The following is a 23,937-nucleotide window of genomic DNA, read 5'->3' as shown; positions in this document are numbered from 1 at the left end:
GAAATTGCCAGCCAGTGCATAGGCTCTCTAGCTGGTGAAATAAGGCTGGCTAACTGGCCTCTTACGCTACATCCCTCGTGAACACAGCACAGTATGCAGTAGGGTGGGTAGATGTATGCAGTCACAAAGTATTACAACATTGAAGACATGTTTTTCTTTTCTGTCATTGTTAAGATAAGGAGTTCTTTTACAGGGCTCATGCCCATTGCATGGTGTTTGTTGGGTGTAAAGACACTTTTCATTAGTCAGAACTGGCTGGTCAAACCGATATGTTCGAAAACAGAATTCTGATGCAGTCAGATTTGTCGTCAAATAGTTAATGCATAAAAATACACTGTTGTAGTGGATTTGTGGAAAAATCTCATGGAAAAGGCCTTTTTACATTCAAAACCAATGGACTGGTTGGCCGTTCTGACTGATGGAAAGTGCCCTTAGATTTCAAGAAAAGTAATAACAGCACTTAAGTTTTGGGAAAATAAGACGCCCCCTCCCCCTCCATAAGGAGGTGTCTAGATAATGCAAGGGCCCAGGCTCTCCTAGGTAGACACTTAGTAATGGTCCCAGCTACACATCAACACTTCATTTTTAACCTCTCATAATATACACCTTTAATGTGGATGGGGTTATAAAGGATTTGTGGTTCTTTTTATAGCAAGTCTCAAATATCCAGCAGAATGCCAGCTTTATAGGACACCTGCCATAAGGGGACACCCCTGTCAGTGGTCACCTCCCATAGGGGGTGTGGGACTTCATAAGAGAGCATCTCCTCAACAGGCAGACACCTCTCCTCACAGAGCTGGATGTTTTCCATTTCATTCAGAGAAGCAATGTAATATATCAAACACAAGAGGAAGTGTTTCATCAGGATAACCAAACACCGAGAAGAAAGTCAAAAATATGACGTGCAGCGGAGTATTCTTGACAAAATTTGAGGTGTTTGGATTGCCAATGAAACTGTCTCGAGTGTTTGATATATCTTCTCAATCGAAACGAAAACTATGGAGTAAACAGGGAAATAAAACCGTAAAAATCTATGCTAATTAAGACTGGGTATCCAAACCTTCGTCACCATCATGGTTTTCTTGTTTTAACTTGATGAATTGTTAATGAGTGCGAGGAAGTTTCTGTAAGGGTTAGCTCTTTTTTATCAGAATGGATATAGATATTATTTTCCAAAAGGAGACAGAGTTTTTTTTTATTTATGTGTAGAATTCATGAAAATTTCCATTTTTATTTGAATTGTAAGATGTTTTGATAGTGAGGGCCTTTCTGAACTGGCTTGCTTATTAAATTATTTAATAATTAACTAATTTAATGAGTAGGACTGTTCAGAAGAGAAAATAACCACAAAAATTACCATATTTACAAGTTACATTAAATTTATGTTAAATAGTTACATGCAATGTTTGCATTTGCGTGACCAGAATGTTAACAGATTTGCTGAAAACAGGCAAAGCATTCAACCCAGTAATGAAGTAATGAATATGACGTTATTTTTGTTTCAACTGTCTACTGTTCAAATGGAGATATCAATATTCAAATGAGACTCTACAGTACATCAAAAGCTTTTATTTTGATTGAATTGACTGCAGCTGGCTTGAAATTTGAGTCATGCAAGAATTTTATGGCTTCCCTAATATGCATACAAGTAAGAAATGGTAAAATATAAATTTTTTTATCACTTGGCCACTCGGCTTGTTTGTTTTCCTTGCAAAAATAGCTTTCCTCTTTTTTTCTCATTTCATGGAAGGTCAAGAAATTGAACTGAGAAATTTATTCTTAGGGTGACGTCTACAAAATGATACAATTTAAGCAAGTTGTCAAATTCTCAGCAAATTCTCAGAAGTGCCTGTACCATGAATTCAGACACAAATTTAATATAATAAATATTAAATTAATCGTAGAATTTTGGATTGAGTCTCATTACTTTCAGAGCTCATTTGAAAAGTGTAAGTTTAAATGAAAATGAAGTCAAATTCCATTAGTGAAGTGATTTTGGTTCTTCATTATTGGGAGGAACGCATGACTGGTCTTTTAATTTTTTAGAGAACTTTGTTATTTCAATGGGTTGTTATAATATTTAATTTATTTTAGATAGTTAATTATTTATAAAACATTGATGAAAGACACCCATGAAAAAGATCTAATTTAATCTAGTGATTAATATTATTGCTGTTAATGATTACTATTTTATGATTATATGGACAAGACACAATATTTTCTTTAGAACTTTACACAAGTCGGATGAGATTATAGTTATTTTAATAATACTGGTGTTATGAAATATGAGGTTTGGCCAAATTTATACTGGGTAGCCTGATCCTCTGAGACGTATAATTCAGTCTTAAAATAAATGTTACTGTTGGTATATTTGGGCATAATCTGCCTCCCTGTGACTCAGACAGATAAGCCATAAAAAAGCATTCAATTTTTTTAGTTTTACACATCACATTTAAAGAGATCAGAAAGCTACTTATTTTGATGTTTCAAAACAGGGAAGGTTGTGATGTCTAGATGGCTGTGGGGTATTTCGTTTTGTTTTTGATGCAGACGAAAAACAACAAACTCTCTCTAGGAGGAGGGAGATGCACCTCTCTGCGGAGACCCTATCTAATGTGTTGTTCCAGAAAATATCCATACTCTCACCACAGAGGCCTTTTTTGTTTGAACCCCCTCTTCCCCTCCGGAAATTCCAGTTTAGGCTCCAATAATCCTCCACAGGGAGGGTATAGACATTTTCTGAAACCACACAATGTGGAAATCGTTCTTGGACATGGTCAAAACTGAAGTCATGTATTTCTCAGCATATCTGCTTTTGAATTAAGTATCTCACTAAATCTATCTCAAATTTGGATGGATAATCTGTCTAGACATTTAATAAATCCCCAGTATAAATTTGGTCAGAGTTGTAAGATTACAAGCTAATCTTGTGTGAAACCGGTAGATTGTTAACAGTCAGTGTTAATGTTGTGAAAAATTAAGAGATTAGGTGTTATCACCTGATATGAGAGGGTTAAAATTATTTTAGAAGGTGGTTGTCATTAGAAATTTTTGGGAGAGGACATTGGAAATAATTTTGATTTATGGTCACCCAAGCCACAGGGCCACTGCCCCAGCTGTTGAAATAGTGGATAACTTTATCTAGTGATAATTATTCAAATTTATCCAATTATTTTTTTCTTATTTGGTGCAAATGGTCTTATGGTCTAGAATTTTATTCTGTAAAGCTGTATCAGTACATTGAAGGTTTAGAATGTCATCTTTTTACTCGGCATTTAGACAATGTTTAAGTTTTAAATCTATTGTCACCATTCAGAAATAGATGGAGGTTTTATCTTTTGCTTCTTATTTTTTTGTTAAAGTAGCAGGGCGTGTTTTGTTGTAATCTGTCTAGTTAAAAGCACAGCCGTCTGCGAGGCAATACTTGTATCATCATTTCAGAAAATAGGCTTCACAGCTGATTAGGCAGGCTCTTGTTCTAGGAGCTGTTTAGCCAATTAGCAGGCGCAGAATGGAAAGGAACTTTAAAACAAGCAAGCGGAGAAGGAAGTGAAATGGGGTTCCATGATTACAGTAATCTCTCCCTCTCCTCTCTCTCGATGTCATGTAGAAATCCGTCTGTGCTCGACAGGGAGTAAAGAGTTGCAATAAAAGGGACGTGGTTGAAAGACTCGTGGAGGCCCAGACGCTACTCGTTCTCTCCTTTCTGGCTCGAGTCGAAGCAGGATGATGGGAAGGATGTCGCAAGAGAAGTTCAGGCCGTCCCTTGATGCCAGTGAGCCGCCCAAAAACAAGAGAAGCGACTCGGTACCCAGTCTGTGACCGCTACATAAAAAAAGTTGACAACGCTGAAAGAGGCAAAACGTACCCTGTATTTAATTAATGCTTAAACGCCAATGCTTTTCGGTAAAAAGTTCTAAAATTGGCGAATAGGTCTTCTCATACGTGAAATGCACCTAGTACATCAAGATGGAGATATTTATTAAGAAAATTGATGTTGAAGGAAAAAGGGAGCCATGACAATTTTTAGGTGTTTATCCAGTCCACAAGGACATAACTTGGCAAAAATCAGCCTGTCGTTTTCAAGTTATCTTAAGTTCCTGGGGCCGGGTTGTTCGAAGCTGATTAAAACTAACCCAGGATTAAATGTAAATCAAGAGTCGATTTCTCTGTTAGTGTTTTTTGCTTCGTTTTGTGGAGTTTGGGATTGTTAACGGCAAACTAAGGGCAGAAAAAAAACAGAAAATCTCACTAAAAGGCTGTAAAGCGCAATCGTGCTTTGAACACCCGGCCCTCTGATGGCATCACAATAATATCACTTGTTTATCGCTTCAATACACTTGCATGGTGACTTTTAACCAAATTGGACCACTATTCGTAGTTTCCATGCATATGTCTTAATTACACTCTTGAGTTTTTGAGGTTTTGATATATTTTTGTCACATCAACAAAACAGACATTTTTCCATTTTTGAAAACGTTTTCTCAGAGCTACAATCCTAGACGAAGTCCGGCCTTTCACGTGACGTGCCCTTCCTCCCAGGAACGTACAACCCCCTTCCCCCTCAATTCAACATAGATTATACATTTACGGAAAACAACATTGATGAGGGGGAGGGGATGAACTCGCAAACAGTTACTTAATCGGGAAAACTAGGTAGGTGTCCCATGACTGTCTAGGATTGTAGAGCCATCGTAAATTTATGAACAATAAGATGACTTTCAGCCAAAAAAATTGTAAAAAAAAATAAGTCGATTGAACGAAATCCATAAAAAAGAGAACCTTTCACCGAGTAATTCTAAAAGTTACCTTACAATTTAAAAACGTTATGCCATGGCAACGAATTTTTGGCATAATACCTACAATAGCACCCGAGGGGAGGGGGGGAGGCAATAGCATGATTCTGTTCATTGACAGGACTTTTTACACTGTACTAATTATAAGCGGCTTCATCCGCATCATCGAGCTGGCTGTATGGGTCTGTATAGAAAGCTCAAAAGACGAAGGTAAAGAGTGCCGCCGGCCTGTGAGGCACCGTAATACTGAACAGCAAACCTTCCGAGTAGACAAGTTCGATCCTCGACCCTTTTTCCGCTTTCGGTCTACACTTCCGGCGGAAGTCTAGACAAAAGGAAGGGAACGGGTCAACGGGCATGGCTACTGTCTTCAAGTGTTTTGTCAGTAATGGTGGACCCAATACAAGTCATATTCTCTTGCCCAATAGAAATGGCCCTGGCTGTTCCGACTTGGTGGTCGCAGTAGACTTATAAAGTTGGAATCCTCTGGCGTGCTAGCCTAATCTGTTCTTGCTATTATCCCTTTACTGGAGCTTATTTAATACCTGGTATCGCTTTCGACTCTTTTTGACTCTTTCGACCCCTCCACAGTGATAGACTCTGCGTGGGGAAGGGAGAGGACTCCAATAACCGATGTCTGACTAGTAAAATGTTACGATCAAGGTCGATGAAGGTCGTCCGGAAAATTCTGAGCGTTGGCTGGATATATTTTGGAAGACCTACGGCACGTCTGCATGTTAAACTTGCGATTACGCGAATTCGCTTCCGCATTCTCATGTGGGTCGTGCGAAAGAACCACGCGCGGTGAGGCGGATCAAATTAGTATGCATACGTCTGAGAGTTTTGTTGTTGTCGTTGTTGTTTCTTGACTTATGTGCAATCGATGTTTTCGATATGTTCTACACTGTATTTAGAGCGGTTTTCACTTGAGTGTCGAAAGTAATTCGCGTTTGCATTGGTTTTGCATTACTGCGCTTTGTGATTGGTTTAAAACTTTCGCGCCACTTTCTCGGTCAATCGGAGGAAAAAACAAAAGTTACAAAACCAATCATGACTCGCGCGCGCACGTTTTCCCGCGCTTCGTAATGGCTACATTTATTTGCTTCGAGTTTTGATTGGTTTTCTGGATTGTCTGTGTCTTTTGTGATCGGCTAGAGTGATTACATTGGTTTTGGTTTTACGACACTCATTTAATTCTGGTTTCTGGTAATTTTCGAGTCTCCGGTGTGTTTTGGTTTTTTCGTTTTCCAGGGAAAATGCACTGATGTCCAGAAGCGGCGTTTGTTAGAGTTGCTATCCTTCGTTAAAGCACCATCATATTCGTTATTTTTTTAAAAGAGATGTTGAATAAAAATGGATGTTTTAACCTCAGACTACTAGAATGGTAATTCAGATTTATCTATTCGTCTGAAGAACGGAAAAAGGGTGTCCAATATCTTAGTATCTACGTAAAACATCATTATATCGTGACTTCCTTTAGTTGTGGTTTCCACAACTTTTAAAACACTTCTGTTCAGTTAACCCATCTCCGAAATTCAATAGAATTCTTTGAATTCCAACGTTTTATCGTGTAAAAGTGGGATAAATGTTTCCTTCTTTTTTTGCGGGATAAAATATACCCGCAAAAATTTCATGCCGAGGAAAACCGCCTCAGATATTCTGTAGAGTGTCGGATCTTTCCTTGCCGAAAAGAAAAAAAAGTCAAACTGCTTTATAGCGTCACTGCAATAAACTATTCTTGCTCTTTGTTTTCGCTTCGTCGATTTTTCAAGTAACAATCTTTACAACTAATTGCTAAATTACTGCGAATAATGGTGTGCGTTTTTTACACGAAAGACGTGACTAGCATTTAACCGCCTCGAGCAAAAGAAAAAAAACATCGGCCGTCTACGCAGTTTATGTAAATTGACAGTGTTTTAGCTGTTTCAAGTACTTCTCAGCCTTCGCCTGAAAATTAAAGAAATAAAATATGGAACAACACGTACTCTATTTATTTTACGATTATGTCACCCATTTTGATGGTAAACTGTTCTCAAGTGCAAATAGTCAGAGTTAATATGATTATGGAAAGGTTGGAGAAAAAAATGCTTACGACAAAATGAATCTCGCGCGGTTGCCACGCGTAACACGCAAGTTTCGCGCGTGAGCGCTCGTGGACATCACGTTTGTTTGGCAGCGCCGGTTGTTTCCAAATGCAGCCAAAAAGTAAATGTAGTGGTTATAACTGAAAAGTTAAATTTAGAAAACAAGAGGAATCAAATAAAACTAGTTTGGGTTATTTATAATCACTGACCGATTTTTACGGTTAACACATTTTACGGCTAACGGTTAAAATTTTCCATTTTTTACGCCTAACGGCTAAATGTTTGGCCGTTTTACGGCTAACGGTTAACCCCATTGAGACCCTCAAAGAAGACATAAAAACAAGGTTTAAAGGTCGAAAAATTGCATTTAAAAAGGACAGGAATTGCTAGAGTGCCTAGCTACGGAAGAAACATTCGTTGAATAAACATTGAATTGTCTTGGCAGCTGGTATATGCTGGTGGTAGCCTTAAAGTGGCCCATTTCGCAATTGAAAACCATAACGAATTTGCTTTAATTTTTAATCCCTTCTGTTCCAGAGAGGCCCCTTGAATTTTAACGGACAAAAGAATTTTCATTTGAGCAGGAAACACAGAATATAGCAAAGCTTGCAGTCAAGCCGGCGAAAAAAAAAACGACATTGAAAAAAGAGTTTTTCAGATTTCCTTCACGGTCAAGTAGATTAGCCCACATCTTGCGACGTGACTGCTTCAACGTCACTTAAGCTTAACAACGGGCGGTAATTTTACCCTCATTAACAAAACTAATCGATTTTTAATTAGTCTTTTTTTCGCTGAGCTGGTTGGAACAGCTTTCATTGGCAACTTGAATCGCTTGCGAGATCTTTTGTGGCAAAGCGAACGGGCAGCGCCCTAAAATCACCAACATGTTTCTCAAACTCACCCGGCTCCTTTCGTTTCTCGTGATTGAAAAATTCCTTTGCTTTGACCCCGTCACAAGCAATTTTCAAAAAAAAAAAGAAAAATTAAAACTATGCCCGGCTAAGTTAAGGCATTTGTGCAACACAAGTCATTGTTGCTCGTTTGTTGCAAAATGGCCAGCGCACTTTTAATTGAATACCCGGCCTAAGCCGCGTGCCAAGGTTACGGAAAGAGCAGCTTCTATATATAGAGCTCATTTCAAAAATAAGTGTTTGGGGTTTATAAAAGTGTTGTTAAACTTTAAATGGCTTCCCTCTTAGCAACGGCGTTCTCCAAAAGGTACCAGTTATAATGTAACAACCAATATCACCTGTATTAAAGAACTCAATTTATTACTGGCTTTGCCATTGGCTAGACAAAAACTTCCACCTGTGGAATTACGGTAGAGAAGCTGTTCCCAGCTGGTTTTAAAATAAACTAGCACCCAGATTTCTCTTGTTAACCAAAGATTTTCACACTTTTGCCGGCTTATGCAACCACCGGAAACCAACAAAACTGCGACTTAACGTGTGAAAAACATTTAAGCGGCTTCCGAAACACGTGCTTTTAAAGAAAGGAACAGAAATAGCGAAGTTTATCTTCGCCCAGGACAAAGTTCGTTTATTTAAATAATGGATGCTTTGAAAGACAAAGAAGATTTGACAGGATAAAGAACTTCGGCGCGTGGCAGCTGGACTTAACAATCGCGCAATATATGAAAGCCCTTTCTTCAAATACAAGACACGAAACAAAAGGCAAAAAAAATAGAATAATAGTTCTTGACATCGGAATGCACCCAAGTATCAAATGAAAAAGGCCGTAGAAACGAAATATCTGCACCGAAAAAATGGTACCTTACTATATGTGGGTGGTTAGCGACGTTTTTACTGTGGATAATAGCGAATTTCCGATAATTTGATTAGAGCATATGCCATATTAAAGTCTTATCTCCCAATAGAATCTAGCTTAGAATATCGAGTTTGTTTATTTTATTCAAAATCGGCAGCTGGACGGCGCGTAGGTGCAAGGAGAGAAATATTAAACTTTGGTAACAATAGAATAAAGACCCTTTCAGTTTGAAGGCATACAGATTAGGCTCTAAAAATTTAAGCTGAGATGCTGTGAAGTTGAAATAAGTCTTTTTGACATATACAAGCATTTAAGGATCATTATTTAGAATTTTGTATGAGGTCTTTTGCCATCCCTCTCGAGAAAATTATGACCTTGGTCTGGCCGTGGGGTGTATTTTAGTGCAAAGTTTCAATTGTTCAGTGAGAAGTATTTTGTCTCTGAAAACAAAAACCGCAAGATCACCTTGCAAATACAGCTGAGAAAAAATATATATTTACAGCTTAAAATATTACTCGCTTTCTTTCTCTTGTCGCTTTCAGAGAAAATAAGGGGATTGATTATTCATTTATGAGCTCCAATTCTCTTCCAACCTAATGGCCTGGTCACATCAGTTTAAAGTGGTTTTGCATTGGGGTTTTTTAAAAAGCAAACCAATCGCAATAGCCTATTAGCGGTTTCAAACCGGCATTCTACGATTTCAAATCAGCGACTACACGCTGAATTAACAGATCAACAAGTTCCGAAATATATATTTTTAGGATGAAGTCAAAAATCCGTAGGGGCAAATTTTGATCGAGATTGTGGCGCGTTCGATCGATAGCCAGCTGCCCGTTGTTATATTTAACTTGTTTGCTTATTGTAATTCATACGTGGGTCCCATTTGCCCTTGACATTTCTTTCAATATCAAAATTTGCATGTTCAGTGAGGTGCAATAAGCTTACAGTTAACGCTACCGGGTAAAACGCGAAAAGACATGTCGAGAAATAAAATATTCTAGGATTTTTAAGCTTTGATTTTACGTAACAAAGCCGGTTGAGCAAGGAACGACTGCTTTGAATAGCGTTTTGATCAGCAATATTTATTTCAAGCCATTTACTTGAATGCAATGTTTACAAATGCTACTCAGTGGCCGGTGCGCGCAACGCGCGCAACGCTATTGCGTAAGAATAGAGTCAACAACTTTTAGAAGTTCTTTGTTATTTACAAAAAAAAAAATAGATTGATTAACGACGACGCATTTATATATACCATAAAATTATCCAAGTTTTTTTATTAAAAGAATCTCCTTAAGTTTGCGAGATCTTTTGTTATTTCAAGTTTCAAAATAAAAAGATATAAGCAGCAACAAACTGTTTCAATTCAGACCAGCTGAATTCATTAAACATGCTAAAAGCCCGATTAAAAAATTTTGCCTTTTACGAAAAAAAAATTATCCTTAATTTACAAAAGGGTGCTATAAACACCTCTTCAATCTACAAAATTATTTTCTAAATTTTGGGACGCTCAAGATTAAAATTGACGGTGTTTCAAGTAAGTCTCGATCACTGATTATTTTCGTTCAATATAAAATAAATTGTCAATAGACTGGGCTATCTGATGAGTGTAAATACAAGTCTGCGGGAACAAGAGTAATTTAAGAACCTAAAGCTATAATAACATTTTTTCGTGTTCTATTTTAGCCTTTGGCAAAGTGTCCCCTACGGATTCTATTTATTACCGCACAGTTCTCGCAGTGAAAAACTGACCGAGTAGGCAGTCACTGCAGTCAACATTGCACGCAAGCCCACGCGCGCGAAACTTCGGCGAAGAAATGTCGATCTGTCCTTCCAAACGCGCAACCAACGCGCTCCCACTCAAAAGAACATTGGATTCGTGGGTCTGTTTAGTTCTTTGCGGGACTTTAACCCATGGGTTTTCGCGTGCTTCGATAGATGATCGCTTCTCATGAAGCGCTTGCTGCAGATCCCACAGACATAGCGTTTCTCGCCTGTATGCGTGCGGTAATGTCGAGCGAGTTCGTCGGAGCGAGCAAACTTTTTCTCGCAACCCATCCAAGTGCACTGAAAAGGTCGTTCTCCGGTGTGTGTACGAAGGTGCGCTTTCAGGTGACTGCTCTTGCCGTATTTTTTATCGCAACCAGCGTAGTGGCAAGCGTGGATTTTCTTCTCCTGTTCGCTTTTTCTGCGCGCGTTTCGGCGCCGGGCTTTTTGTTTTGGTTTCATGATCAGTTCACAGGGCTCAGAGGGCGTGTCGTCATTATCGTGTCGTGTAACGCTAGCATGAGTGTCCTTCGGGGTTACATCTATCGTGTATTTTTCCCGCTCTGGTTCATTAAAGTGTACGCCAAACCCGGGCGCTGCCTTCGCGTTCGACGTCTGTTTGGAATTGTTCGAAAGACAAGAATGTTTCTCCATCATACAGCACTCCTCCTCCATCGAAGCCAAGATTTTCGCGAACATCAACAAAGGCGATGACGACGGGTTTTCATAATACACTGGCGCGGGTTTCTTCGGAAAAATTTTTGACATGTCGAGTAAACACCGGGCGGCTGAGAGTGTGTCCAAAGCGACGCTCGGAGAAAAGAAAGCTTGAGTGGCCATTTTGCTTTAAACTTCAAATCGACGCTTGTGACTCACCAGACGGTCGCACGCAATCCCACAGAAAATTTCCGGCGAATTTTTTATTCGGCGGTTCTCCGCGCTCTTTAAATCTCAGGAACAACTTGACAATGACAAAGTCAGACAGAGCTTGGGGTAAAGTGAAACCCAAGCGATGAACGATCCACAAAAATGATCTCGAGTTACGAGTGTCGATGTTGCCGCGATCCAGCGCAGAATGTTATGTGCAATTCATGTGCGTATCCCCGAGTTTGAATATTTTCGAATGACGGCAACAGCTGTGTCGGGATGAAAGTGGGTTTTGTTTCCGCTCAATGACAACAAAAGAACCGTTTCCGTGCTTTGGGAGGCGTGGCCAGCAAAACCCTGCTAAGCTAATTAATGCTAATTTCTGCCCAGCGATTGGCTCGTGAATTCAATAACCAATTGAATAACCAAAAGGTACACGTGCTGAAATTGACAAACATAAATAGATATTTTATATCTTGACGACCTTTCAAGTGTTCGGGTCGCGATGTCGGAAATTCAAATTTCCTTCGCTAAGTTGCCCTTCGACAAATGCAATTCCGGGATGCGAGGGGACGGAAGATCTAACCGACTTCGGCAAAGAGCGGAATTTCTGTCGGTAAACCACCCTTCACTTAGCGGGTTTTCGTGCAAAACAACTTTGTTTACACCTCAAATAGAAGGCGTGAGCCACCGGCAACCCCCAAGGGAGGCACACAACGAAAATTTGAAAAAGAAGTTTAATCCCTTTGCTGAAATAACATCCAAAAAGGCACGGGATTGTATGTTCCTGAGACAAACGGGCGAATCATTTATTGCCGCAAAAAATGTTTGAGTTGAATTTAGGTTGCTGGTGGTTGTACAGTGGTTGGTTGTCCCTTTTTTCATTCGTAAAACCTCAAATCCGTCACGCCTACCTTGTTTATCATAATTACCTCGCAGGTTGTAAACACCGTAGCAACCAGGGATCGGATCTTCACCTGGAGCGGGTCGGCGCAAACAGGGCGATAACAGCGCGCTTTTGTGTCGGCGACAAGGGGAATCAACCGCAAAAAATGTTATTCTGTGATCGAACGACAAACACAATTGTGCATCGGAAATTTACAAGCCTGCAAAAGCGATCAAGTGGAAAATGCACGTGTAGTGACTTGACATCTAAAAGTGGGTTACCAGCACGCGTCGTATTACAAATGTTGTCCAATCAAATTATCTCAACCCAATCAAAAGCCAAGGTAACCCACTAAGGTCCTACCGGGTTCTATTTGCACAATTAACCTTTTCTTCTTTACAAAACGCTTTGTGTTTTGGGCCCGATTTTCTTGAAAATTGAGTTTAAGTTCAAAGTTTAAAGTAATTTCCAACTTTGTGATAGGACAGGTTGATTAAAAAACAGGATAAAAATAGCAACCAAACTTAGCTGAAGATATGCTTTGGGCGTAAGTTTATTTCATAAAAGAAAAATTCATCAATTCACACCGCGCGTTAAGTACACAAAACCTTGTCAGAATGCCAAAATTGAAATTGACTTGTTAACGGCCTACGCCTACTACAAAATTTCTGTAATTTGTAAGCAAGAAGAATCGAGAAGGATTCAGAAGGCTCTCGAAGTGTTAAAAAAAACTTCAACAATCGGCTACGCCTCCTCCTTAGTTGACATCACGATTTCTCTGAGCACGTTGCATCGAGAGAAAATTCTCGCGTTGGTTCGTGTTTACAGTACTTGAAAATGTTGCGTCGCTTTGTAAGTTTCGGACACACCTACCAATCACGCCACGCGCGTAAATATACAGCCCAAGATTCCACGTGCACGAAAGCGCCTACACTCAACCCATGACAGTTCAAACGACTCAAGCGTATTTAAAACCATGTGCGACATCGACAGATCACTGGAGCGGTTCACGAACATATAAAGCTAACTTGAATGTGTGGGTTAAAAACGCTTGCACTCGTTTACATGTAACCCGCATGTAGACATCAAAACTATTGACTAGAAATGCGAATCATTCGACTCAAATCCCGCGACAGCTGTGACTAAATACTAAATCGTTCAGATTCCCGAATTGCGAAACTAAATCAATATATTTTTGTTTCCAAACTTTGATTAAATATCATAAAAAGTGATTGCTATTAAAGCGTTTCGCGGCGCTTCTTCTTTGCTTCTTTCACTCCAAAAACCTTTATGCTAATAAAGATAAGAGTACAGTAGCAAAAGTCATACAAAAGAACACCCCACGGCTTTTTAAGCCAAAGCATTGTTCGATGCCTTTGTATAAAACCGAAATTGGCAGCTTGCTTGTTGCCGCCATTGCGTGCATACTTGTTGACAGTTGAAACGATACTTTTCGTGATCACTGCAACAAAGTAAAATGTCTCGCCGGCTTTCGTGAGTGAAATTGACGTTCGTCACACGCGCATCCGCCTTCTATTTGTCTGGTGGGTTAGTCACGCAACGCTTGAATGGCCATTGTCGGCGTGACATGCCATGGTCGGTGTTGTTAGAGCTAAATTGTTTTGGTAAATTAAATCCATATGTTTTCCATAAAGCCTGACAACATAATCACAAACAAATGAAAACTTCGAAAGGCGTTTTATCGTCTGCACTAAAAATTATCTTGATATTATCATGAAAGACAGAGCTGTTTTTCCTAACTGGTGAACAGACACCCCCCATTGAGAAGAATAAAAGGTGTCTGTGTCTCGCAGAGTTTATATATCAAGTTGAAAGAAAATCTTAAAATAAGAGCCAAGTAAAGCTAAAAATATCTATCCGACAATTTTTCTCAAAAAAGGAAGCACAGATGGTTACGTTGGGGAGGATTAAAATTAATTTACACAATGACAATCTGTAAAGTACATTTTCAAAGCAGACATAGCGCGCGTCACGCAATCTTTTTCAGCAACGCGGACGAAAGAGTCAATCAGGGCATAGCACGCACTTTACCCTTGGGATATTCAACAGTTCGATGAAATAAAGTAAGTTTTCCCTGGGAGTCCTTCAACCCTGGGGTAACGTGGTGATCAGAGCATCTCTCTTGTTTTCAGAGCATAAAAGTTAACAATGGTCAATAAGTTTGTTTAGAAACTTTGACATATTTTGTTTTGTACAGGCATGAACTTTCCTAAAATAAACAAAACAGAAAAAAAAAACTAAAACTGAGTCATAGTATCTCCATGGGGTATTACAAACAATCAGAGCATCTCTTAACATCAGAGCATAAAGTTAACAATGTTGTACAATTTGTTTGTTTGGAAACTTAGACACATTTGTTATCTTCTCTACAATAAACAAAATAGAACAAAAAAATTAAAACTGAATCTTAGTATTTTTAGTATCTCCAAGGGGCTTTTTAAACAATTCAAATCCACAACGAAAGCCAGCTAGACTTTGATATTTGTAAGAGGTATGTGGTCATTCATAGGTAAGACAATTAAGGACAAAACAACAAGTGAAGCATTTTACGCACCCACTGCTAATTGCTAGGTATTTTGCCTTATTACAAAATAGCAAATACCAGATCTGATAACATCATGTAAAACGTGGACATAATGTTAATGGCAAATTTGAGATGAAAAGGATAATAAGCATGCTTCAAAACATACACTGAAAATTTGCATCAGACATTTTTATTTGGGTGGGTGGAAAGAGATGCCGCCTAAACACAGAGATGTCATTAGATGTCATAATTTTAGACTATTTGCTATTGTTTTAAATGAATGATAGTCAATTGAGCTCACAGCTGTACTTTGCTGACTATTAAAATGTAGAAAACACAGGATAAAGTACTAGAAAATCATCAACTGCAGTAATTTTGTTTTACATCCAATCAAGATCTGAGTACTAACATTGCAAAATAATGTATGGCAATGAGTTCAGGATTATGGATGAATTAATAAAACATGGAATCAATGAACATGGTGTCACAGGATACAATTTTTTACATCTATTTACAACACGACTCATTAATAAGGTTGAATTCATTTATTTGTCAGCTCACTCATCAATTCACTTTGACACCGCACATTTTTTCTGAATCACAAGAATCTAGAATGAAGTCTACACAGTGTTTAATTTTTTATAGAAAAGACTAACTAATATTAGAAGTAAAATAATTTTAGATCCCTAAAAATCAAAATAATGATGATTTACAATAATCGTTAGTTACAATATTTTATAATAATTACTGCAAATAATTTATTATACCTGTACATTCGTACTGGCATACAAATATTAAATAAAAATGCTTCCCAAGGAAACACTGTTTCAGGTCCATTACTGTGAAAACTATCATGCATTCATAAATTTCAACATGTAAATAAATTATCTAGATATGACAGATAATTATGTACCTCCGACAGATTTTGTAAAAAGAAACTGCCATCCCAAAAAATCTAGAAAACGGTCTAAGGTCAACTAATTGACTTGAATCTCATGTAAATTAAACCAACTGATACATGGTACATTCTAAAGACAATTATTAATAATATTTATAAATATAAGAGTTGGCTATCAATACAAATGTACTTTAATTTTTGTGCTTAAGTACAGTACTAGTTAAAATTTATGGTGTCCAGGATGACATCATTGTTAATTTTGTAACAATATATTTAAAAGTACATTTAAATATACATCTTATCAACCTAGCATGAAGAGCACACTGGGAAAACATTGGCCTTAAGTCTTGGTAGCATGGACTGAGCGCAGCAAGGTCCAGACCTCCTTCCAAGATCTTTCACATGTAATTCTATTTGCATAGTTTTTAAAATTGAAAAACCACATACTGTTTTAATCAATAGTATTGTTAGTATTAAATTAAAATAATATGTGAACCTTGCCATATTCATATTAATCTAATGAATTGAAATTGTTTTGACTCAGCTGCATAAGAATTGGCAAATATCAATATTAATATCATATCACTAACAAAAATGTCTCTCTTATGTACAAATGTTACCTTGAAAATGTAACAAATTGATTCCAAGCTTTTTTGGCCGGAAGGACTTGCTTTTGTTCTGACTTATGACATCAAATTGAGAATTCAAAGCTATCGACAGAAATCTAACTTAAGTAAAAATGTTACAAATATCCTGACATGACTCACAGGCCTACAATAATTATTACAATGTACACCGTCAAAACAACAACAACAGAAAACAAACACCACAAAATTTCCTATATAAAGTTAACACACCTTTATGGTCAAAGAGAACTTCCCTGTTCTTGCTTTAAGATGAGTTCAACTGCTTGAGCAATATTTTCAACAACATGATTTGCTCTCCTCAAGTGAGGATGATAAACAGTGTCCCGATGTAGCAATCGTGATCCATCCTCATTTGCAGGCTTGTTTTCATCCTGTGTTGACACTCCAGTTTGAACTAAGATGGATTCTATGCGTTTTACTTCTGGCAACCATTTTATGCTGCTCTGTTTTGACTGACTGTAGTAGTTTTTAAGTTGTTGTTCGCTATTGTTTCCACTAGTTTTATGAAATACCGTCAAGTATTCATGGCATAAATTTGCTCCATAAATGTCTGTATCCAGATTGTCACTGAAAAAGAATGGTTGAAATGTTTTCACTTCATTGCACTGACAGCTTCAGTGAAGTCATAAAACTAGAGCATTTTTAATTAGGTACTTATAAGCTATGGGCACTAGTTTCTGAGGTAAATGACATGTTAATCTATCCCCTCCCCTCGCCATGGCGTTTAGAATTTTGGAACTGGCGGCTAAATTGTAGAGCAAGTTGCCAGCCCAGTGACCACAAGAAGACTGCTCCAGAGTTTAGGAAACTTTCATTCTAACTGAAAAATGCTCTGTACATTATGGATTGTTCTGCTGTTGAAACCAACTGGGGAAAAATACCACAAAAGTTCTGGGTTTGTAAGCTGATCTTTTCCTTTTTTATTCTTTTTGGATCTTTCATTAAGTTTTTTTCCTGGGGAAGATTTCCTAGTAAAATTTCATTTCAGTCAGGCTTTTTGGTGCATAGATTTACGAATAATTATATATTTTGGCGACCAAAAATTTTCCATTGGGGACTTAACCTAAATAGGTAGTCCCCAAATGGCCACTAGGAAAAAAAAAGTTAACTTGGAGAGGGTTGTTTGAAGGTAACAATCCAACTAACGATAATTATGTTTTTCACTGCCATCAGTCATAATTATGGTGACAGCCAAAAAACTTTTAAAAATCAGAAACAAACAAAATGCACTGAAATCTACCAATCACAACCGACAGAACCGGTTGAAGTGGACTGCTGTTTCGCGAGAGGTCCACTAGGATGATTGACAGCAGGTGAAAATATTCATGTGTACTTGAAAGGTGCAGTAAAGTTCATTAGCATACTTACCCAACTGCATATAATGATTTTATGTTGCCAGATAGCCCTCCTCCATTGTTTTGATTCAGGCAAAATTCTGCATACTGGTAGCTGGTCATGTATGGCTTTCCCAAAATTTCTGTATAAATTAATTCTTGACCAGTCAATTTCTGAAAAAGAAATTGTTTACACTGTAAGAATATAATTAGTACTGCTCAACAGTAGATTGCCACCTTTTACCAAGTTTAAGTTGTATTAAGCAAAAATACAACAAGGGTTCTTTAATGCTAAGAATTGAAAGTGTTTAAGAGGAAATCGGCCAGGACTTCGAGTAGTTATTGGACAAAATTATGTACCAAAACTATTTACACCTGGAAATAATGCTTTTGCGTTACTGCTTCAAATATATTATCGAAAGAAATCTTTTCTAACAACACCACACATCGAAAACACATTTTAAAGTTCCGCTGAATTCCACTGAATCGCTTAAAAGATGTAAGCTTTTGCCCATAGCTTGTGAACTTTAAATATCATTTTCTCAGACTCTGATAAGAAATTGTTGTACCAGAATTATTTCCACCTTATTGCAAACTTTTTTGTTACTGCTTCAAATATCTTATCGAAAGAAATCTTTTCTAATAACACCACACATCGAAAACACATTTTGAAGTTCCGCTGAATACCACTTAATCGCTTAAGACGAATTTACAAAATGGCTATACGTACGTGAGATTGTGCCCATACCTTGTAAACTTTGAAATTCATTTTCTCAGACTCTTATAAGAAATTGTTGTTGGTTTTATCACGGATAAATACTTACATCTTTACCTTTTATTAAGGGAAGGAAATAACGCAACAGGATTTAAATTATTCTGGAAATTGATTTTTGTCCAACTTTAATAAATATTACTCGACTTCCTAGTGGATTCCGTCTTAAGTTAGTCATTGTAAATTCCAAGTGCTAACTGCAGTACCTTGTAAAGACTTTCCAGGCTCAGCAAGAAAGCACCATGGCCAAATCTATATTTAAAATGAAAGAAGAAAGGTTTGTATAACACAGTTAATATTCATTAATTGTAAACTATATGTCAGCTTTTTGGCTAATCACACTGCAAAAGATTAACTAAATAGAAGCATTGCTTTGCCTCATCTCCTGAATGAGAAGCTAGCCAATAATTGTATATCCGGAGTGGTTCATTACATTTTTTCAGATTAAACAGGAAAAATATAATGAACAGCAGCTTGTACTAACAAAGTTTCATATATGCCAGCAGTTGTTTTTCTTTTGCAGAAATTTTGGCATGGCTGGTATCAGTCAAGTATCGCACAATATTTCTAAAGTTGGTACAAACTCAGTGTGCTTCGTAAATAATAAATTTAAGATGGTAAATTTTAGGCTATGTGATAAATTAATAATGAAGATGAATTGTTCAACAATGACATGATCATGGGACAAAGAAAAAAACTCTGAGTCCCCGATGGTAATCAAACACATGGCCTCCCAGATACCGGTTTGGTTCAATGTGTTTTTTCTGTATGAAGTGGGCTAGGAAAGTGGCCACACAAGCAAAAATCCAGGACTGAGGAGTTGGCTGTTGATACTTGCAGTGGGCTCAACATCCTCTCCAATGGGATGTTAAACCCTGTAAAGAATAAATATTATTTTTATTATTATATAATAAAATTAATATAAATAATTATTATTAATAATGAATTTGTTTTATACCTGGGTAAAGAAACTTCTGACATGTAGATTAGATCTGTGTTTGCTACAACAACAGGAATATGTTCCCTGGGTGGGGACACTGGACTGGTATATGGGCAACCCTTTGTGACAAGTACATCAATTATTAACTGAAGATTTGTTTCCCATCTCACTGGCTCACCAAGTAATAGTATTGCTATAGTGTGATGGAGAAAAACAACAAGGCAATCAGTAAGTCTTGAAAAAAAAATAAGAACTTAACAGTGTGGACTTTGACTTTTAAAGCTACTTGTAATGACAGTGATAATAAAAAATTTGTGTTATTCCAGAAAATATCCATACCCCTCCCAAGGAAGGGTTTTTGGTTTGAAAAAAAAAGGCTTTTGAGGTCCCCCACTCTCTCAGAATTTCCAATGACCTTCCATGGGGTGGGTACGGACAAAATTGTGGCTTTTTTCTACGCGGCTTAGTCCGCGAGCGAAATAAATCGTCACTTTCTCGTAAACAAGTATGGTGACCTATCAATTTTTTCTCATATTTTGGGTGTATCGATCAAATTCTTTCTGTAAAATGAAAACAGATCAATCCCTATGTTTAAAAAGTAAATAATCGCTGGAAATGTGTACTTTTCCAGTAATCACAAGGGGATTATAAAGGAATTATGTGGTATATACAAGGTCTTCCTGCTCCTAAATGAATATGGTGACCCCACTTTTTTATTTTAAAATTTAAGTTCCCTTAAGGTTATCAACCAGTACTGTAGGCAAAGTTTGGTTGAAAATCTATGTTCAATTCTATTTTGGGGCAATGACCTTAATCAGTGTGCATGGTATATGAAAATGAAAATAAGACAGATTTCCACATTGACATCCTGTAAAATTCCCTTAATAATAGCCCCTCCCCCACTCCTCCCAAATCAAAAAACGAAGTTAGGAATTTAATGAAAACCCTAGTATTGAAAGCAAACTCTAGGACTCTTTTTCTAACTGTACAAAAATGCTTTTCAGAATTAAAACTGAACTGTAAATTATTTGTAAATTATATTAATGTAACATTTCAGATCCATTTTGACAATATAATTATGTACCTTCGACTGGCGGAAATTCTCCAGCAGCATTATCAGCCTGAAGTAAAGAAAGCAGCAACAAATAAGTAGTACACTTGATGTGGTGGGATTTGCATTACACTCTAACTACAGTACTATTGAAAGAAAAAATAAAATTAATAACGTGTACATACATGGTTATATCTTGTGGCTCTGTCCACCATGTCTAGTAAAGGATAAGCTCTTTTTAAATCTTCCATATCAGATGTCTTAGTAAATCCATATCTAGTGTCAAGAATTAGGGAAAACTACTACTGTGTCACTGAAATGCATCCAAAATCCAACTTCCTTAAGTTTATGATCAAGACTTAAGATGAAAGGTGATGTGTTTTCAACAATTTTCAGAGTTGAGCTCCTAGCGGCCCAAAGGGCCACAGATCGAGCAGAGCCCAATACCCGTAGAAAATTAACAGACCCATGCTTTTGGTTTTTCATGGTTATCATGGCTAGCAGCATGGCTCGCGGGCGCGTGCGACGAAGTTGCCCCAACGTTAACATGGCGGCCATACTCCAGAAATGACGGTTTAAGGTTATGGTTAACGCCAGCTTACATCTTTGATATTAGACATCGATTCCATGTCATAGTCAATTGGCAGCTGTCAAAACAAGGTATCTGCTGACCAGTATCACGACCATATCGCAGGCTCACATATAGAACTCATTGAGGTTGAATTTTTTTTTGAAGTTTACTGCTGACCAAATAATGGTTTACATTGGATCGTGGGCTCAAGTGCTATATTTTTTCTGTAATTGGTCAGTAAATTTGCAGCTCCACTTTTAGGCTTGCTAAATCTATTTAATAAATATGTAGGAAGCTAAAGCAAAATAATAAACATGTACATTGATGAGCACAACAATGAAAATTTTGTCAGATAAAGCTCTCATTTGACAAAGTGCTTTTGATGGTTTGGATATAGACATTTTTTTAGTAACTTTGAGCTCGAAGTTGACACCTTTTGCTGCATAATAAGTTAAGATTTTACTTAAAAACATTGATAAATAAATGTTTTTGTCTAAGTTACAAACAAAAGCTTGAAAAGATGTTAAGATCCTCTGTGGCCTAAGTGTTACAGTGCTGTAACTAAGAGAAACAGAAATATTTTTATTAACAAGATATTAAGTACAATATTGGAAAAGGATACTCTCTGAGAATTTCTTTTACATTTCCTTGGCCAGATATTAAAACATGCTTGTTGTGTAGCCAGTCAAACATTTTTAGTGGTGTATGTGACAAAATCATCTGCTCATCTCGTATCTTCAAATGAAACAAAAGCACTCATAACATTTTATTATTTTATGGTAACCACATATACAAGAAGTTGACTTAATGATAATGATAATGAAGTTATATAGCGCATTTTTCATGTGTATATGTTCAAATGCGCTGTACACCAGACCACAACACCGGGAGCTTCGTGCCCTACTCTTTTCGAATAGTGTGTGGGTTCTTTAACGTCCCCTGTTATATATAAGACTGAAGATACAGGAGACGGGACCAACGGTTTATCGTCCTTTTCCGAGAAGACTAGAATGTCTAACCATTTGCAGATGTAATTACAAAGGCAGCACATTCTCCTCAGTTATTTTAAGACCCTGAGTGTTGGTCCGGTCTGGGGTTCGAACCCACGACCTCCCGCACAGCAGTCCGGCGTTCTACCAACTGACTTGGTGCTTTCCTAGCAGTGCAGTATACTGGATAATTCTCATCCTCAGAGCCACTTATCCCTCTTGGCTGGATGTTAACTAGCCTGCAAATGCAGATGCATTTCTGGCTGTCGCTTCTCTTTGCCAAAAAATAGCTATTATTCTGCGAAGAGAAGCAACAGCCAGAAATGCATCTGTGTTCGCAGGCTAGATGTTTACAAAAGGAACAGCCAATCATATGAACTGTTTTAAACTCCCTTAGTTATATGAGACGGTTGATTTGATTGGCTAGATTTGAAACTCCCTATGTTAAAAAATCTAGCCAATGAAATCATTTGTTCCCAGAGCCACTTGTTTTTTGTGCACAGGCTCAGCCGGCTAAGAGGGGCAAGCTGAGGTCTGGGGATAAGATGTATGATGGACGTGTTTGCTGGACGTATGCCACAATGCACTTGCACTTTTTGGAAAAAGGGCACCAAATAGAATCATTGCATTTTATATGGTAAGTAATCATATCTCTCCCATTCCACTTCATTTTACATCCACCCCCCCCCCCCACACACACACACACACACACATACACATGTTATGCTCGGTTCTATCGATGAATGAATGAGGGCACGCCGGCGGCCATGTTGACTATATTATTCTCTAGTAATTACACGAGCATGAGTTCATCCGGAAACTTGAGATCAGATGACGTAATTATAATGCGAGTAACGCAACAGTAACGTAACACACACACCCCGCATAGTTGAGATTTTCTGAAGGGGCTTTGAAAGTCATAGGGGTGTCAAATGGTAAATGCGACACTTTGCGAGACGACAAGACTGATATCTTTTTATCTTTTCTGCGAGCCTGAGACCTTTTTAGCCTTGCAAAAGAAATAGAGACTCTGAGAAGACATCAAAGAATAATTCAAGACGGCGAGACCCCTGAAATTTGGCTACAATGTTGCGAGACACATATATTTTGAAGGACCATTTTCCATCCTTAAGTCATTTATGAGTGGGTAGCCCTGTTGGCATTCTTTGATCTTTCTAATATTTTTGAAGGGGTTAAGGAAAAGTCTGCTTTTTTCTAAAGGGGTTTCTAAAAAACGGGTTATTTTCTAACGGGGTGTACCATGTCGGCACCTTGATCTTTTTTTCTTAGAGGGTATATTTTTACTTACCTCATCAATGGCCGGGGGGGGGGGGGTGGATGTAAAATGGATTGGCCCTTAGAAGGAGTGGGAACCAGGAAGATTCAGACCCCCCCCCCCGAACCTCGCACCCCTCCTCCCCTGAACTACCCTCAACGGCATTAAAAATACATTCGTAAGAAACGTTGTTACATGGAATTACCTCAAAACCAATCCTATCAGAAATGCGTTCAGCAGTTTCCTTTTCAGACTCGCAACCGCCATTCGTCAAGAAAACTGTAGGAACGTCCGACTGTTGCAGCATTTCCAGGGCTTCTCTTGCCCCAGGGATAGGGTTCCGACCCCGTATAAGTACCCCGTCGATGTCCAACAAAACTCCGAAGGATTGTACTGCTGCTTTCGGTGACGGCATTGGTGTAGGATTGTCACAAAGGAAGCGAACGCCGGAAAACCGCAGTGCATTGCATAATCTTGGCGCTAAAGATTTCAAGACGCGTACACTACGAGAAGCCACACAAGACATCGTTCCGCATCTATTGCAAATCTTCAACAGTATCGCTTCCAGTTAAACTTAAGTTTCTAACTCTAACGTGCAACGTGCATAAAGGTTCAAAATCCGAAGATCTTAGTCCACAAAACAGAAAACGCCGGTAACATATGCATCCTTCAACCCAGCGACTGCCGCCATCTTGAAACAGATTGAATGATGGGAAAAATGTCTCCGAGTCATTGTCGAATAAGTTCGGA

At 38.0% G+C, this 23,937-nt stretch overlaps 2 protein-coding genes across 2 annotated transcripts; both read right to left on the bottom strand.

Moving 5' to 3' along the window:
- Positions 1-9,702: 9,702 nt before the first annotated feature.
- Positions 9,703-11,701, bottom strand: LOC144653122 (uncharacterized). Its single transcript, XM_078513038.1, has one exon. It carries the CDS (start codon positions 11,249-11,251, stop codon positions 10,505-10,507), a length of 747 nt encoding a protein of 248 aa, XP_078369164.1. The 5' UTR covers positions 11,252-11,701; the 3' UTR covers positions 9,703-10,504.
- Positions 11,702-15,241: 3,540 nt separating this feature from the next.
- LOC144653002 (haloacid dehalogenase-like hydrolase domain-containing 5) lies at positions 15,242-23,881 on the bottom strand. The gene is made up of 8 exons (XM_078512900.1): positions 23,393-23,881; positions 21,545-21,657; positions 20,537-20,627; positions 20,385-20,421; positions 19,319-19,493; positions 18,567-18,612; positions 17,623-17,762; positions 15,242-16,821 (listed from the first exon to the last, which is right to left on the bottom strand). Exons 1-8 carry the CDS (start codon positions 23,711-23,713, stop codon positions 16,473-16,475), a joined length of 1,272 nt encoding a protein of 423 aa, XP_078369026.1. The 5' UTR covers positions 23,714-23,881; the 3' UTR covers positions 15,242-16,472.
- Between the last annotated feature and the right edge of the window lie 56 nt (positions 23,882-23,937).

Source organism: Oculina patagonica, chromosome 1, assembly GCF_052425735.1.
Source record: "Oculina patagonica isolate OP01 chromosome 1, crgOcupat, whole genome shotgun sequence".
In the NCBI taxonomy this organism is placed as follows: Eukaryota; Metazoa; Cnidaria; class Anthozoa; order Scleractinia; family Oculinidae; genus Oculina; species Oculina patagonica.
The sequence above is the reverse complement of the archived record's forward strand: the minus strand, read 5'-3'. Positions and strand labels throughout refer to the sequence as shown.